Source organism: Eschscholzia californica, unplaced genomic scaffold (genome assembly GCF_041429995.1).
Source record: "Eschscholzia californica isolate CP2 unplaced genomic scaffold, dmEscCali1.0.p SCAF_3, whole genome shotgun sequence".
Taxonomy (NCBI): domain Eukaryota; kingdom Viridiplantae; phylum Streptophyta; class Magnoliopsida; order Ranunculales; family Papaveraceae; genus Eschscholzia; species Eschscholzia californica.
Window position 1 is genome coordinate 29,525,808 of NW_028238420.1, and position 17,109 is coordinate 29,542,916.

Sequence of the window (17,109 nt, forward strand, 5' to 3'; positions counted from 1 at the left end):
AATTTCTTTCAAAATAATCCCACCCAAGTTGAGGACTTGAGGAGGATTGCCAACTTTTTTGTCTGGTTTTTCCTCCTCTGCCTTTTGGCGTTCTTCCTTCGTTTTCAGCCAATCTTGCCCACCAAGGCACCCAAGAAACTGCTGATAAAGCCCTCCTGACTCTCTCTCTCTTCCTGTGTCTATAAATTGAACTTTTTATTTAACTTGGGTTATGATCAAATTTATATATATCTCTAAGTTGCACCATATCACAAGAGCTTCACAAATATGGGTGTTTTTGCAAAGACAGATATGGTGATTATGCTCTTCTCAGACTATTCTAACCTAATGTTCTTTAAACCCATTGTCCTTCATGGGTTTTCTGCTTCTTTACATCTTTTTCTCTTTCTAGCTTTATGTATTTATTGGGCAATCAAGAGATTCAAAGCTACCCCTTTACAGAACTTTAAACAATTAAGGTTTTTGTATTACAAGCCAACCCTTTTCTCTTGTTTGATTTTGTCACTGTTTAATCTTATCTTATGTGGTTTAAATTACTTTCTTTGGTATACAAATGTTTGGTCTGATGAAAAGCTTGTGATTCAATTAGATTTAGTAATAAGAACACTTGCATGGGTTGCAGTTGTTTCTTACTTGCATATCGAATTCTCTCATTCAAGTGAGCTGAAATACCCAATTCTCCTTAGGATTTGGTGGGGATTTTACTTCCTCATGTGTAGCTATTTTCTCGTTGTAGACTTCGTACTCTATCGGAAAGAACAAATCTTGCCAACACATTTATGGGTTCTGGATGTTATCTCTGTTATTGCTGGTTTATTCATATTTTATGTCGGATTTTGCGGCAAGAGGGAGAGAGAAGAGGCTCCTCTTCAGGAGCCTCTTTTGAATGGTATTAATGGTAATGGTAGCAATGAGTCAAGGAAGAATATTAATGGTGAAAAGATAACTCCTTTCTCAAATGCTGGTTTTCTTAGTATCCTCACTTTCTCTTGGATGAGCCCTTTGCTTGCTATTGGTTACAAGAAACAGTTAGACCTCGAGGATGTTCCTGAGCTTGACATTGGTGATAGTGTTAATGGTGTCTACCCGAATTTCAAAAATGAACTTAGGTCTTATTCCGGTGACCGTGAAGTGCGAACTCTCGATTTGGTCAAGGCATTAGTCTTTTCGGTGTGGCGAGAAATTTTATTAACATCTTTACTTGCAATTATATACACGCTTGCTTCTTATGTCGGTCCATACCTTATTGATTCCTTCGTTCAGTACCTTAATGGCTATGAAGAATTCGACAATGAGGGGTACGTTTTGGTGTCTGCCTTCTTCATTGCAAAGCTTGTTGAGTGTCTTGCACAGAGGCACTGGTTTTTCAAGTTGCAGCAGGTTGGTATCAGGGCAAGAGCTTCCCTAGTCGCAACCATCTATAAGAAGGGTCTAACCCTTTCAAGCCAATCGAGACAGGGACACTCTAGTGGGGAAATTATCAACTTCATGACTGTCGATGCTGAGAGAATTGGTGATTTCAGTTGGTATATGCATGATATATGGATGGTGCCCATTCAAGTTGGTTTGGCCTTGTTGATATTGTATAAGAATCTTGGCCTTGCTTCAATTGCCGCTTTTGTTGCCACTGTTATTGTGATGTTGGCAAATGTTCCATTAGGTTCATTGCAGGAGAAGTTCCAAGGTAAATTGATGGAGTCGAAAGATGAAAGAATGAAGTCAACATCTGAGATTTTGAGGAATATGAGAATTCTCAAGCTTCAGGGATGGGAAATGAAATTCTTGTCTAAGATTATTGATCTCAGGAAGAACGAAGAAGGGTGGTTGAGAAAGTACGTCTATACATCAGCCATGACTACTTTCGTCTTCTGGGGGGCTCCTACATTTGTGTCTGTGGTCACATTTGGAGCTTGTATGCTCATGGGCATCCCACTTGAGTCGGGAAAAATTCTGTCCGCATTAGCAACATTTAGGATACTGCAAGAGCCTATTTACAATCTCCCTGACACGATTTCCATGGTAGCTCAAACTAAAGTTTCACTTGACAGGATTGCATCATTCCTCAGACTCGGTGACCTTGAGTCAGATATAATTGAAAGACATCGAAGCAGTACTTCTAAAATTGCAATAGAAGTAAGGGATGGGAATTTCTCTTGGGATATCTCTTCCCCTACTCCTACATTGAAAGATATAAATTTTCAAGTGAACCATGGTATGAGGGTGGCAGTTTGTGGTACAGTTGGCTCGGGAAAGTCGAGCTTGCTTTCTTGCATCTTAGGGGAAGTACCAAAGATGTCTGGGACCATTAAGTTGTGTGGAACAAAGGCCTTTGTTGCTCAGTCGCCATGGATACAGAGTGGAAAAATCGAGGATAATATATTGTTTGGTAAGAATATGGACAGAGAAAAGTACGAGAGGGTACTTGAAGCATGTTCTTTGAGGAAGGACTTAGAAATATTGTCCTTCGGGGATCAGACTGTCATTGGAGAGAGGGGAATTAATCTGAGCGGAGGACAAAAGCAAAGGATACAGATTGCTCGTGCTTTATACCAGGATGCTGATATATATCTCTTCGATGATCCTTTTAGTGCTGTTGATGCTCACACAGGGACACATTTGTTTAAGGTATCTAACGCTTTATTCCTGTTCTAACTTCTAAGATTTTTGGATTTCCACATCTGTTGAAGTATCCTTTTAGTGTCGGATACTTCAACCTGCACAGATTTCTACATTACTATAAGATATTTTCATGGATCCTTGAAGTTGCTGCAGGTAATTGTTCTCAACTACTAAATGTACATTTATATGACTAACAAATTTCTGAATGACAGGAATGTCTCCTCGGCCTTTTGGGTTCAAAAACAGTGATTTATGTTACTCATCAAGTAGAATTCTTACCTTCTGCAGATCTTATTCTGGTAAAGTTGTGACCTTTTTTTTCCTTTAGATATAAAGAATCTTATTCTGGTAAAGTTCTTACAGCTATTTTTTTTGTTAGGTAATGAAAGATGGAAAGATTACCCAATCTGGCAAGTACAATGATATTCTTAGTTCAGGAACAGATTTTATGGAATTAGTGGGTGCACACCAAAATGCCTTGTCGGCGTTAGATGCTTTTGAGCCAGGGTCAGCGCCTGACAATTTAAAAAGAAACGAGGTACATGATGATGTCGGTACTTTGAAGCAAATTGTAGACAAAGAAGAAGAGCAAAATGGTAAAGAAGCTGAGATATCTGGAGCAAAAGGGCAGCTGGTTCAAGAAGAAGAGAGAGAGAAAGGAAGAGTTGGTTTCTGGGTATATTGGAAATATATAACCACCGCATACGGAGGAGCACTTGTGCCATTAATATTGTTAGCACAACTTCTTTTTCAAGTCCTTCAAATTGGGAGCAATTACTGGATGGCTTGGGCTACCCCCGTGTCAAAGGATGTAAAACCTCCGGTGGAGGGCTCTACTCTCATCTTTGTATATGTTGCTTTGGCCATAGCAAGCTCCATTTGTGTCTTTGTGAGAGCGCTGCTCCATGCAACGGCTGGTTACAAAACTGCAACTCTACTCTTCACTAAAATGCATTCATGTATTTTTCGAGCTCCAATGTCATTCTTTGATTCCACCCCAAGTGGACGGATATTAAATAGAGTGAGTGAAAATATACATTTTTTATGGCGAACTCAATATTGTTCTTCAGTTCTTTGATCCCACCCCGTACTTCCGTTTTCAGGCTTCTACAGATCAAAGTGCGGTGGATATGAATATTCCATCCCAAATTGCCTCATTTGCCTTCTCTATCATACAACTCGTCGGGATTATCGCAGTGATGTCACAGGTGTCATGGATGGTCTTCATCATTTTCATACCTGTAATTTCCATCTGCATTTGGTATCAGGTGATCGCTTGAGCCTTCGTAGTTTTTGTTTCTATTATTACTTTCCAAAAGAATATCTGGCGTTACTCTACATACTTCCAGTGCATGCTCATATAAGTAATAATGCTTGTTCTCCAGCAATATTATATACCGACGGCACGAGAACTGTCTCGACTAGTTGGAGTATGTAAAGCTCCAGTTATTCAACATTTTGCCGAGACTATATCGGGATCAACTACCATCAGGAGTTTTGATCAAGAACCAAGATTCATGGAAACCAATCTGAAGCTGATGGATGCATATTCGCGACCTAAATTTTATTCTGCTGGTGCAATGGAGTGGTTATGCTTTCGCTTGGATATGTTGTCATCCATAACATTTGCATTCTCACTTGTTTTCTTGATTTCTGTGCCAAAGGGACTAATCGACCCTGGTAACTACCACTGAAATCTTTCTGAAAATTACATTTCAATTTGCTATTATGGATGTTGACACATGAATCTCACTATTTCTTTTGATCTTCTATTATATAGGTATTGCGGGCCTAGCAGTGACATATGGGCTTAACTTGAATATGCTACAAGCATGGGTCATATGGAACCTCTGCAATCTTGAGAATAAAATTATATCTGTTGAGAGGATATTTCAATACTCATCCATCCCAAGTGAACCACCTCTTTCTATAGAAGCAACTAAGCCACTCGATAACTGGCCATCACATGGGGAAGTTGGTGTTTACGATCTGCAGGTAAGCAAAATTTGTGCCGAAAGGCAAATATTGATGAAATATCTTATATCGTAAATAAGATGGTTGGATTTTCCGAGTTGGTTTATATGATTTTGGCATATGTTAACTTTCTGTATCATTGTTCATGTGGATGTAGGTTCGTTATGCCTCTCACATGCCATTTGTGTTGAGAGGTCTTACATGCACTTTCCGTGGAGGCGCAAAAACTGGTATTGTAGGGAGAACAGGCAGTGGTAAATCAACTCTTATTCAGACACTTTTCCGCATTGTTGAGCCTACTGTGGGCCAAATTCTTATAGATAATGTAAACATCTCCACCATTGGATTGCACGATTTACGATCTCGATTAAGCATCATTCCGCAGGATCCAACTATGTTTGAGGGTACTGTGCGAAGCAACCTAGATCCCCTTGAAGAGTACACTGATGAACAGATTTGGGAGGTAAGTTTGATCTACGACATGAAATATTCAATTAATGAAACACAATTCATTCAAAGAATATAATGCTCTTATTTTGTCGGTACCCCACTTCAATGTTTAGTGATTGTCCTAAATGACCTTCAATGATTCTACAAAAAATTGTTGCTGAAAGATGAAAATCTGATTTTAGGCCCTAGATAAGTGTCAACTTGGTGATGAAGTAAGGAGGAAAGAAGGGAAGCTTGACTCTGCAGGTTATATTCTCGAAATAAAATTCACTTTCTCATTACTAATATAGTGTAGAATTCACATCTATATATGCTTCTACTTTTTTCATTTCGTCTCCTACTTCTATTAGTGCCAAGATAAGTTAGAAATGTTTATTTGGTTTTTTCAGTTGTTGAAAATGGAGAGAACTGGAGTGTGGGGCAGAGGCAACTGGTTTGTCTAGGACGAGTACTTCTAAAAAAGAGCAAAGTCTTGGTTCTTGATGAAGCTACTGCATCTGTCGACACTGCCACTGATAACTTGATTCAGCAAACACTAAGACAACAGTTCTGTGACTCTACAGTCATTACAATCGCTCATAGAATAACGTCCGTTCTCGATAGTGATATGGTCCTACTCTTAGATAATGGTGAGTGTTACTTTTGTTTCTTCTCTTCTTAATGTTAGTTCGTTTCTAGATTCTCGTCGAGTGATTTTTTTTTTTTTTTGCGTTCATCTCTTATGTAGGCCTTGCTGTGGAATATGATTCTCCAAGAAAGTTGTTGGAAAATAAGACATCCTTGTTCTCAAAGCTTGTAGCAGAATATAGCTCGAGATCAAGTTCAAGTTTTGAAAGCTAGGCAGATCTTTGAATTCTGAAAGGTATTAGACTTAACTTGATAATGATGATAAAATGAGTTACGCTTTGTGTTAGACGTTCTATATTATGCCTTGAGTAACCAAAATTATGACGAAGCTCAGCAGAGAAAGCGCTTCTGTTCTGAGCATTTACGGCTTCCATTTCTCCACCGGAACGGTTAAGAACATTAGACATAACATTTTTCTTTTCTTTTTTTGCATTTGTGATTAACATCTTTATATTGTAATGCATCAACAGTTTAGTTATTATTGGAAGAGTATTTAGTGATTAATTATCCGATCGTGCGATTTTCTTTTCCTGATTTGAGCAAGCTCGTGTGATTTTCTTTTACCCACCAAAGTTTTGCTGGACTACCCTCACATTTTATCTGGGATTGGGTTTGTATATTTTGATTTTTCACAAGCAAAGAATGAGCTTTTTGCTCTTGCTTGATCCAGAGTTTGCAAACTTTTATTGGGTTAATTCTATTTTTGCCCCCCAAAAATGACTAATTTACCAAATGATCCGCCAAGGATGACCATGCATACACCCTTTTAGTCAATTTCTTTTAATGAAGTGTACTTACAATACCCCCAAATGAGATTCAGGTTTTGGGTGTTTCATACCCAAATTGAAATTGGATTTAAGGATTGTTTTTTTTGTCATCCCCAGATCGAGAGATCAAGGTTCGGATTAACTATATAACCACAAAATAGAAAAAAAAACTTCACTAATTTGGAATTCAAACTACAAAGTCATCAAAAAATTTGACAAACGAAATTCCTAATCAAGAGATAAAACGATTTACTAGTCAAAATATAGAACAAATGAGCGAGTTGGTCACCATTGGAGTGATAAATGGGAACTAACTTTAGAATAATTTTTTTAAAATTGACCAGCATTTGTAATTCTGCACGAATGAAAAGCAGTCTGGTAGACTCCACCAGACAAGTTACTTTCGAAAGCGCAAGTCGTGTTATTTTACTATTTTATTTCTCAGTCTTGGCATGACATTTATTTATAAACCTACCTGCAACTAAACAAATCAAAGTGGTCTGCAACAGTCCAAGTGACCAACCACTCCTCTTAGAGATCTTGTTCTCATCTGTCATCCCTATATACTCTCTGTTCTTATATTCTATGAGAAAATAATAATAATTTTTCTAGCATGACTAGAGGTAGTTTTTTCATTATAATTATTTTTTGTGTCTTGATGATCATATACTGTTATATTTAAACTCATAAAGAAAGTGGAATTTCCGTACGTATACTCGTATAGTGATCGACACAGTTAGGTACTAGCAAATCTCATGTGAGAATATAAGAAGTGCAATGTGGTGAAAAATGTCATAATGATTACCCTTCCATAATGATAATTGTTATGCTTTCTCCTGCCATTATCAGCCATTCTTGCACACCAGACAGCTATGAAGAAAGACACCCCTGACTCTCTCTCTCTCTCTCTCTCTGTCTCTCTAGTTTAGCTCGATATCAGAAAAGCTTTTTGAAGGTCAAAGTTTTTTAGGAGACAGTTATGGTGATATTCTTCTCAGACTATTCTAAGCTAATGTTGTTTAAACCCATCATTGCCCTTCATGGGTTTTCTGCTTCTTCACATCTTTTTCTTTTCCTAGCTCTATGTATTTACTGGGCAATCAAGAGATTCAGAGCTACTCCTTCGCAGAACTCAAAACAATCCAGGTTTTTGTGTTACTAGCCAACCCTTTTCTCTTGTTTGATTTTGTCACTGTTTAATCTTATCTTATGTGGTTTAAACTACTTTCTTTGGTATAAAAATGTTTGGTCTGATGAAAAGCTAGTCATTCAATTAGATTTAGTAATAAGAACAATTGCTTGGGTTGCAGTTGTTGGTTACTTGCATATTGAATTCTCTCATTCAAGTGAGCTGAAATACCCAATCCTTATTCGGATTTGGTGGGGTTTTTACTTCCTCATGTGTAGTTATTTTCTCGTTATAGACTTTGCTTTCTATCGGATTGCACAAATCTTGCCTACCCATTTATGGGTTCTGGATGTTATCTCTGTTATTGCTGGTTTATTCATATTTTATGTCGGATTTTGCGGCAAGAGGGAGAGAGAAGAGGCTCCTCTTCAGGAGCCTCTTTTGAATGGTATTAATGGTAATGGCGGCAATGAGTCAAGGAAGAATATTAATGGTGAAAATATAACTCCTTTCTCGAATGCTGGTTTTCTTAGTATCCTCACTTTCTCTTGGATGAGCCCTTTGCTTGCTATTGGTAGCAAGAAACAGTTAGACCTCGAGGATGTTCCTGAGCTCGATATTAGTGATAGTGTTAATGGTGTCTACCCAAAGTTTAGAAATATTCTTGGGTCTTATTGCAGTGAGAGTGAAGTAAGAACTTTCAATTTGGTTAAGGCATTAGTCTTCTCGGTGTGGCGAGAAATTTTACTAACCGCTTTACTTGCCATTATATACACATTTGCTTCCTACGTCGGTCCATACCTTATTGATTCCTTTGTCCAGTACCTTAATGGCCACGAACAATACAAAGGCGAGGGGTACGTTTTGGTGTCTGCATTTTTCATTGCAAAACTTGTTGAGTCTCTTGCACAAATACATTGGTTCTTTAGGTTGCGGCAGGTTGGGGTTCGGGCGAGAGGTGCCCTTGTTGCGACTATCTATAAAAAAGGACTAACTATTTCAAGCCTGTCGAGACATGGTCATTCTAGTGGGGAAATTATCAACATCATGACGGTGGATGCTGAGCGAATTGGTGATTTCAGTTTGCATATTCATGATCTATGGATGCTACCAATTCAAGTTGGTTTAGCCTTGTTGCTCTTGTATAAAAACCTCGGTCTTGCGTCAATTGCCGCTTTTGTCGCAACTGTTATTGTGATGTTAGCAAATGTTCCAATGGGTTCAATGCAACAGAAGTTCCAAAGGAAACTGATGGAGTCAAAAGATAAAAGAATGAAGTCAACTTCTGAGGTTCTAAAGAACATGAGAATTCTCAAGCTTCAGGGATGGGAAATGAAATTCTTGTCTAGGATTATTGATCTCAGGAAGACTGAAGAAGGGTCGTTGAGGAAGTACGTCTATACATCAGCCATGACTACTTTCGTCTTCTGGGGGTCTCCAGCCTTTGTGTCTGTGATCACATTTGGAGCTTGCATGCTCATGGGAATCCCACTTGAGTCGGGAAAAATTCTTTCCGCACTAGCAACATTCAGGATACTACAAGAGCCTATTTATCATCTCCCTGACACAATCTCAATGATTGCTCAAGCTAAAGTTTCACTTGACAGGATCACCTCATTTCTCAGACTTGATGACCTTGAACCAAATATAGTTGAGAAACTTCCAAGAAGTTCTTCTGACATTGCAGTAGAAGTAAGTAATGGGAACTTTTCATGGGATCTCCCTTCTCCTACTCCAATATTAAAAGATATAAATTTTAAAGTGACCCATGGTATGAGAGTGGCTGTTTGTGGTATGGTTGGCTCGGGAAAGTCGAGCTTGCTTTCTTGCATCTTAGGAGAAATGCCCAAGGTGTCTGGTACCATTAAGTTGTGTGGAACGAAAGCCTTTGTTGCGCAGTCTCCATGGATACTGAGTGGTAAGATCGAGGATAATATATTGTTCGGTAAAGATATGGACCACGAAAAGTATGAGAGGATCCTCGAAGCATGCTCTCTGAGGAAGGACTTAGAAATATTGTCCTTTGGGGATCAGACTGTCATTGGAGAGAGGGGAATTAATCTGAGCGGAGGACAAAAGCAGAGGATACAGATTGCTCGTGCTCTATACCAGGATGCTGATATATATCTGTTTGATGATCCTTTTAGTGCTGTGGATGCTCACACAGGGACACATCTGTTTAAGGTAACTCAGTACATTCAAAAAAAAAAAAAAAATCGATATACATTGTTCTCGACTATGTTTATACAATACCCGGTTCTTCGGTTCTAGTGTTGCGGTATAAGTACCTCATTTCATCGTTTACCCTGGAAATGGTAGTATGTAAGCAATTTTTTCGACTATTAAATTTGCATTTATATGAATAACACACTTTTGCATGGCAGGAGTGCCTTGTTGGTCTTTTGGGATCGAAAACAGTGATTTATGTTACGCATCAAGTAGAATTCTTACCTTCAGCGGATCTTATTTTGGTAAAGTTCTTACACATTTGTTTCTTCAGTACGATTTAAAAAATCTCATTTAGTGATTAGTTCTTGTTGGGGTGGTCTTGGTCTGTTCTCCCCAAGGGGTCTTTGGCCCCTCTGCCCCCAACAGATAACTCAAGAGGTGATGTTTCCAGCCACATTTATAAACTAACACCGGCCCTTCTCGCAACGTGGAATAATTCCAACAACCGTCCCCTTTACACATTAGGAGCTAGAAGTAAATCTTCCCCCTCCTCAACAAGACCCGAAACCCTCTGATAAACCTGGGCTCTGGTACTGTTCGTAAGATCATCTCGATTTTCGTGCCCTTCTCACCCCCCATTGGTCTTGAGCCTCTTTGACCCCCAAGAGCTAGCTGAAGAGGTGAAGTCTCGCTCTTATGAACTGACCGATAACCAACCCTCCTGTAACCAATGTGGGATAACTCAAATAGTTCTTACAACCAATTTTTTTTGTCAGGTTATGAAAGATGGAAGGATTACCCAATCAGGCAAGTATGACGATATTCTTAGTTCAGGAACAGATTTTATAGAACTGGTGGGTGCACATCAAAAAGCCTTGTCGGCTCTAAATGCTTTTGACACAGAGACAACCCCCGGTAGTTTAGAAAAGAATGTGGTACATGAGGATTTCGGAAATGCTGAGCTAGTTGTAGACAAAAAAGACGCGCAAAATGATAAATCAGACGAGCTAGCTGGAGAAAAACGACAACTAGTTCAAGAAGAAGAGAGGGAGAAAGGAAGAGTTGGTCTCTCGGTGTATTGGAAATATATGACCACTGCATATGGAGGAGCACTTGTGCCACTGATATTGCTAGCGCAAGTTCTCTTTCAAGTCCTTCAAATTGGGAGCAATTACTGGATGGCTTGGGCTACCCCCGTGTCAAAGGATGTAAAACCTCGAACGGGAGGCTCTACTCTCATCTTTGTATATGTTGCTTTGGCCATAGCAAGCTCCATTTGTGTCCTGGTGAGAGCGCTGCTCCTTGTAACGGCTGGATACAAAACTGCAACTCTACTCTTCACTAAAATGCATCCATGTATTTTCCGAGCTCCGATGTCATTCTTTGATTCCACCCCAAGTGGACGCATATTAAATAGAGTGAGTGAAAATGAAAAGCTAGATAATTAACATAATATATAGTTTGACATTTTCTAAATGCAATCAGTAATTCCTTACTCAGGCGTCTGCAGATCAAAGTGCAGCAGATACAAGAATTCCCATACAGATGGGCTCATTTGCCTTCTCTGTTATACAACTTCTCGGGATCATTGCAGTAATGTCACAGGTTTCATGGCAGGTCTTCATCATTTTTATACCTGTGGTTGCTATTGGTATTTGGTATCAGGTGATTTTTGGTGCCTTCAAAATTTTCTATTATTTTCTTAAAGAATAAAATAGTATTGCTATCTCAGACCTCTCGAAACAATGTATTATACTATCTATCCAGTCCTTATGATAATATTGATGAAAATCGTACGTAGTTGTGTGATAACATAGATGTAAGAACCTTTGTTGTTATCCAGCAATATTACATATCCACGGCACGAGAACTATCCCGTTTGGTTGGAGTATGCAAAGCTCCAGTCATACAACATTTTGCGGAGTCTATGTCGGGGTCAACTACCATAAGAAGCTTTGATCAGGAACAAAGATTCATAGAAACAAACCTGAAGCTGATGGATGCATATTCGCGACCTAAATTTAATAGTGCAGGTGCAATGGAGTGGTTATGCTTTCACATGGATATGTTGTCAATCATTACATTTGTGTTCTCGCTTGTTTTCTTGATTTCTGTGCCGAAGGGAGTAGTTGACCCTGGTAAGTACCACATGAAATTTGTTATGAAGGTTACTGTTAAGTTTGTGGTCTATGGATATAGAGGAAGAACATGAATCTCACTCTTTATTTCGTTCTTCGATTATAAAGGTTTTGCGGGCTTAGCAGTGACATATGGACTTAATCTAAATATGATACAAGCATGGGTCATATGGGACCTCTGCAATCTTGAGAACAAAATCATATCTGTTGAGAGGATACTTCAGTACTCCGCCATCCCAAGTGAACCTCCTCTTTCTATAGAAACAAGTAAGCCACTCAACGATTGGCCATCACATGGAGAAGTTGGTATTTTCGATCTCCAGGTAAGCAAATTCGTCGTTATACTGAAACGAAATGTGCCAAAAAACTATTGATGAAATATCTTGTGTCGTAAATTGGATGGTTGGAGTCGGATTATGTTATACTGACATATTTTGGTTTAATATAGTAGCAAGTGGTAGTTTATATAGCACTATGCTTTCGAGTTCCCATTATGCTGACTGATTGTTAGTGTGTGGATGCGTTATGCCTCACATATGCCATTTGTTTTGCGAGGGCTATCATGCACTTTTTGTGGAGGCACGAAAACTGGTATTGTTGGGAGAACAGGTAGTGGTAAATCGACTCTCATTCAGACACTTTTCCGCATTGTCGATCCTACTGTGGGTCAAATCTTTATAGACAATATAAACATCTCCACCATTGGACTGCACGATTTGAGATCCCGATTAAGCATCATTCCGCAGGATCCAACTATGTTTGAGGGTACTGTGAGAAGCAACCTAGATCCTCTCGAAGAGTATACGGATGACCAGATATGGGAGGTGGGTTTGATCTACGATATGAATTAACTTCTAAAAACAAATATATGATTATGTTTGAGGGTAGTGTGAGAAGCAACTCTATTTGATAAGTGTTCTGTCTGACAGGCTTCCGAGTCCTAACATTTCCTTTAAATTTCGTTCATGTTTAGTCATCCTGTTTTTTACCTTGATTGTGCATATTTGTTTTAGGCTCTAGATAAGTGTCAACTCGGCGACGAGGTCAGGAAGAAGGAAGGGAAGCTTGATTCTGCAGGTTATATTCTCTAAACCACCTCCTAAAAGTAGTCTAGGATACTTATATTTTTCACTTTTATCTCCAACTTCTATCAGTCTCAAGATGAGTTAGAAATGTTTCGTTTGGTTTTCTAGTTGTCGAAAATGGAGACAACTGGAGTATGGGGCAGAGGCAACTGGTTTGTTTAGGACGAGTACTTCTTAAGAAAAGCAAAGTCTTGGTTCTCGACGAAGCTACTGCATCTGTCGACACTGCAACCGATAATCTCATTCAGCTAACACTCAGGCAACAGTTCCGGGACTCTACAGTCATTACTATTGCCCATAGAATAACATCTGTTCTCGATAGTGATATGGTCCTACTCTTAGATCGTGGTAAGTACGACTTCTGGGTCTCTTCTTGATAATTCAGATTCTTTTCGAATGATACATTTATTTTATATATTTTCTGCAGGCCTTGCTGTGGAATATGATTCCCCAAGCAAATTATTAGAAAACAAGACATCCTTGTTCTCAAAGCTCGTAGCTGAATATAGCTCGAGATCGAGTTTTAGTTTCGAAAGTTAGAGAACTTTAGGGTTTTGAGTTCGACTATGTTGTAGATGTTCTGAGTCAGCACCTCGAAAGCATCTAGAATAATCTGAATTGTGATATAGGTAATTTACCTGTAACTTGTTTCGGGTATGTGATTCAAGTAAAGAGAAACAAGTATATATAAACATTCTAGTAATTAATCATCTTCTCCTTTCATTATTGTCTTGATTATTAAATTTGAGCGTTGTTACGGAGCACTCGAATAATCAGATTCATGCAATTGGTATAAATTTATTGGTGATTTTGTTCTACATCCGCTCGATGTCTACATGGTTGTTAGAAGCCAATGTTTATTGCCATGATATCGACATTTCTTCTCTAGGAACATAAGTTCAGGACCAATGGGCCTTCTACTTCCAAGCGGCATTTCTCGCTCGTGCCAATTGAGAATTTATCTCTTTTTAGTTACGAAATAATAGGAGCCATTTTCGCTGTTCTAGTAATAAGATAATGATTGTCAAATATTTCCGAAATGATGCTCTCATTGAAATGAATTCAATGTTGATTCAAAGCTTACAAAGTGGGTAATAACCTAAAAATAATAAACATAAAATCTTCCATCTTTTAACTCTCTGGGATGTACTCATACCTGCATGAGCCATAACCTGCAAGCAAAGGTGAAAAGTAGAGCTGATTAATAAGCATATACACAATTAGCTAAAAGAAAAAGATTGGGAGCGGGAAACTCTCTGTTTAAGTCTAGGTTAGACAAAATATTAACACTTTATCTTCGACCTTCAGCACCTAAGTAGATCGGTAGATCCCACAACAATGCTGAAACGGACACCCGCATTGGTACGATAATTGTGATCTTAACAGTTTGACATTGAGTCACGTGAACCTCCCCGACTTGCAAGGGCCTCTCTGAGGTCCAACAGACATATATCAAAAGGACTATGGTGGGTCTCGATAAGCTTAAGTTGACACTGAAGGATTGCATAAATTCTTCTGGCACTTTCATCAGCATTTTTAGCAGAGTCGTGTGGTGGGTCTGCAGTTAGGATAAACCCAGATTGGTAGTGGAAGGGGCATGAGTGAATTTATAAGTTACCTCTTGAGCTAGTTTTTGGGGTGAGAGAGGCCCAAAACCACCCAACCCTGGTATCAAAGCCTGGGATATAACAAGTCTGAGCTCAATGACTATTGAAGTTAACCCCAATGTGTGAGGGGAAGATTGTTAGGATAATCCCACATTAGTAGCGGAAGAGGCACGGGGTGAACTTATAAGTTATAAGCGTGGGGAAAACTAACCCAAAACCACCCAAATGCATCTACATCGTGCCCCTACCACACAAGGGCGAGGCGGAGAATTTTGAAGTAAATATTTTTTGATCAGAAGCCTTACTTGGATCAAGATCTGTTATCATGGCAGCAGAATTGAAGTAACAACTAGCACCTTGCTTCTTGAACTTCTGAAAGTAACTATTAAAAGCATAAGAAGCATGGTTGAAGAGAGTGTTAGGGAGATAACAAGGCTGGTTGACCTGTATCTTCCTACAATCAGCTCCTCCTCTTCCACAAGCCCAATCAAGTGCCCTTTGAAGTACTTCTTTTGGTGTTTGCTCATCTACTATGCACCATTCTTCAAGTTGTCCCTCTATTATTAAAATCATTATCTTAGTTAAAGAGACGATTCCTTATAATGTACGATAAGCGGAAACATTTATTCTGATATAGAGGTCGTTAATCCCAATGAACGACATTGATCTGTCTACTGAGACACACGACCTCTATGTACGATAAATGTACTGATTTATCGTAACTTATCAACTTCATTACTAGATCAGTCGAAATTCAGACCAAATCAACAACAAAAAAATGAAATGGGTAAGATGAAATCAAATTACCTGATTTTTGTGAAATGGCCATAATCAGTAGGAGAACAATCAGAATTAACCTTGGCATCATAGATAGAAATGTGTCTTCTAATTTGGTGATGGTGTTTTTAATGTTCACTCAATTGGATTGGGAAGAGACATTGCTCTAAATGTGAAGTAAGGAATATTTAGAGAAGTGCATAAGGCCACTTTTTTTTTATGAAATTGTCTATACACAATCTGTTACTTGGACTTTAAGGCAACTATATTAAAGAAATACTCTCTCTTTGAATCTTTGAACCAATTACTTCTTTATTCTCCTTGAATTCTTAGTAAGCTCCTTAAATAATTTATGTTCTATTTCTATATTTTAAAGATGAGAAGTGTTATTTGGCGCGAAAAACCACAACCCAAAATCTGATGTGACGCTCCAATTGGCCTGGGCGTTTCTCTCTCGCATGACCCTGACCAATGGAGCCGCCCACATCAGATTTTGGGCAATGGCCGACCTCCATTTACGGGCCAAATAGCATTTTTCTTTTAAAGATTGAAGGAATATATTTTTCTTCCCAGTTAATCTATAGCAAGGAGCCTAATTACAAACTTAATCTCGGTCCGACTATTTTTGCAGCGTTGATGTACTTGGAGATCTAGAAAAAAGAGGGATGGACATTGAATCAGGGATCAGTTTGATCGCTATAGAAATCAGATATCAATAGCATCGCTAATTTTATACCAAAGCTGTCACTTGTTAGTCACAATTTATTTATGTCTTGTGTGATGATAGCCCAAGTGGTAGATAGTGTTGACATAAACTCCAAAATTCCTAGAGGTCCTTGGTTTTATTCCCACGGGAGGTTGAATCCATGGATTATGGAATTTGGGTCTGGCCGGTAGTTTAGTTTGGCTTTAATGTTTGTTCCAAAAGTTTAATTTCGACAGTTATCGTGGTTATCACATCTTGGATGTATCTTGCCATTGTAATGATTTTGTAAAGCCACCCGATGAGAATACCAAATCAACATTTTCTTGGGCAAGAAAAAAAAATGTAAGTTGTTTTGAACAATTACAAAAATCTGATTACCAATATGGATAATTCCAACCTTGCCGGATCCAATTGATTCTTTTCATTAAAAAATGACAAGCAAAGAGTAAATAACATGTGATTTGTGGCTTGTAATGGAAGCTTGTGTGCCTTCTATTATTGAAGACATGTTCGAGTTTTACTGGGAGGGATTGAGGTTATTAATGAACCCCTCTTCTGATGAAAGATGTCTTGTGAACTAGGGCGTCTTGTATTTTTAAAGAAATAAAATTTTAGTTGAACACTGTTGTGAGTGTAATGAGAGATTGAAATTCAAGGTTGTTGAAAGTTTCTTGATATGGGTAGATATCCGACTTGGTTTGCAACGGGTGAAACCGCTTTGAGAGCAATGTTTAATCGCCCGCCAAGACCGTAGGCCCCGGGATAAATTTTTTGTACCGGACACAGAGCTAATCTTGAAGGTTGCCGAAGCAGAGCTGACCTTCGTTGCACGCAAAGCAAGACTTCTATTTATAATGGGTGTGCATGTATTTTTCAAAATTACAAAGAGAGGTGGTAAGGTCGGTGTGGTTAGAGCTTTATAAACTAAAAACCTGGAGATATCTTTGTAACTTAAAAACCTGGAGATATCTTTGTAACTTTTGATAGTGAAAATGATCTATTATTGTTCACCATGGAGTAGGTCTTGATTTGTGTGATTGTTTACTTTCTTTACTATTTTC

General features: G+C 38.6%; 2 protein-coding genes and 1 pseudogene across 3 annotated transcripts; 2 read left to right on the forward strand and 1 right to left on the reverse strand.

The window, feature by feature from the left end:
* Positions 1 to 232: 232 nt before the first annotated feature.
* On the forward strand, positions 233 to 5,930 carry LOC147549409 (ABC transporter C family member 3-like). Its single transcript, XM_086671837.1, has 10 exons — positions 233 to 2,625; positions 2,832 to 2,918; positions 2,999 to 3,640; positions 3,723 to 3,887; positions 4,005 to 4,299; positions 4,400 to 4,614; positions 4,751 to 5,056; positions 5,226 to 5,289; positions 5,433 to 5,672; positions 5,771 to 5,930. The coding sequence occupies exons 1-10, from the start codon at positions 268 to 270 to the stop codon at positions 5,881 to 5,883; spliced, it is 4,485 nt and encodes a 1,494-aa protein (XP_086527963.1). The 5' UTR covers positions 233 to 267; the 3' UTR covers positions 5,884 to 5,930.
* A 1,486-nt stretch (positions 5,931 to 7,416) lies between these two features.
* Positions 7,417 to 13,681, forward strand: LOC147549410 (ABC transporter C family member 3-like; annotated as a pseudogene). Its single transcript, XR_015237547.1, has 10 exons — positions 7,417 to 9,750; positions 9,951 to 10,037; positions 10,512 to 11,153; positions 11,236 to 11,400; positions 11,579 to 11,873; positions 11,982 to 12,175; positions 12,359 to 12,697; positions 12,887 to 12,950; positions 13,067 to 13,306; positions 13,386 to 13,681. The product of XR_015237547.1 is annotated as an ABC transporter C family member 3-like (transcript).
* A 289-nt stretch (positions 13,682 to 13,970) lies between these two features.
* Positions 13,971 to 15,485, reverse strand: LOC147549411 (glucan endo-1,3-beta-glucosidase 12-like). Its single transcript, XM_086672611.1, has 3 exons — positions 15,373 to 15,485; positions 14,871 to 15,122; positions 13,971 to 14,130 (listed from the first exon to the last, which is right to left on the reverse strand). Exons 1-3 carry the CDS (start codon positions 15,431 to 15,433, stop codon positions 14,090 to 14,092), a joined length of 354 nt encoding a protein of 117 aa, XP_086528737.1. The 5' UTR covers positions 15,434 to 15,485; the 3' UTR covers positions 13,971 to 14,089.
* Between the last annotated feature and the right edge of the window lie 1,624 nt (positions 15,486 to 17,109).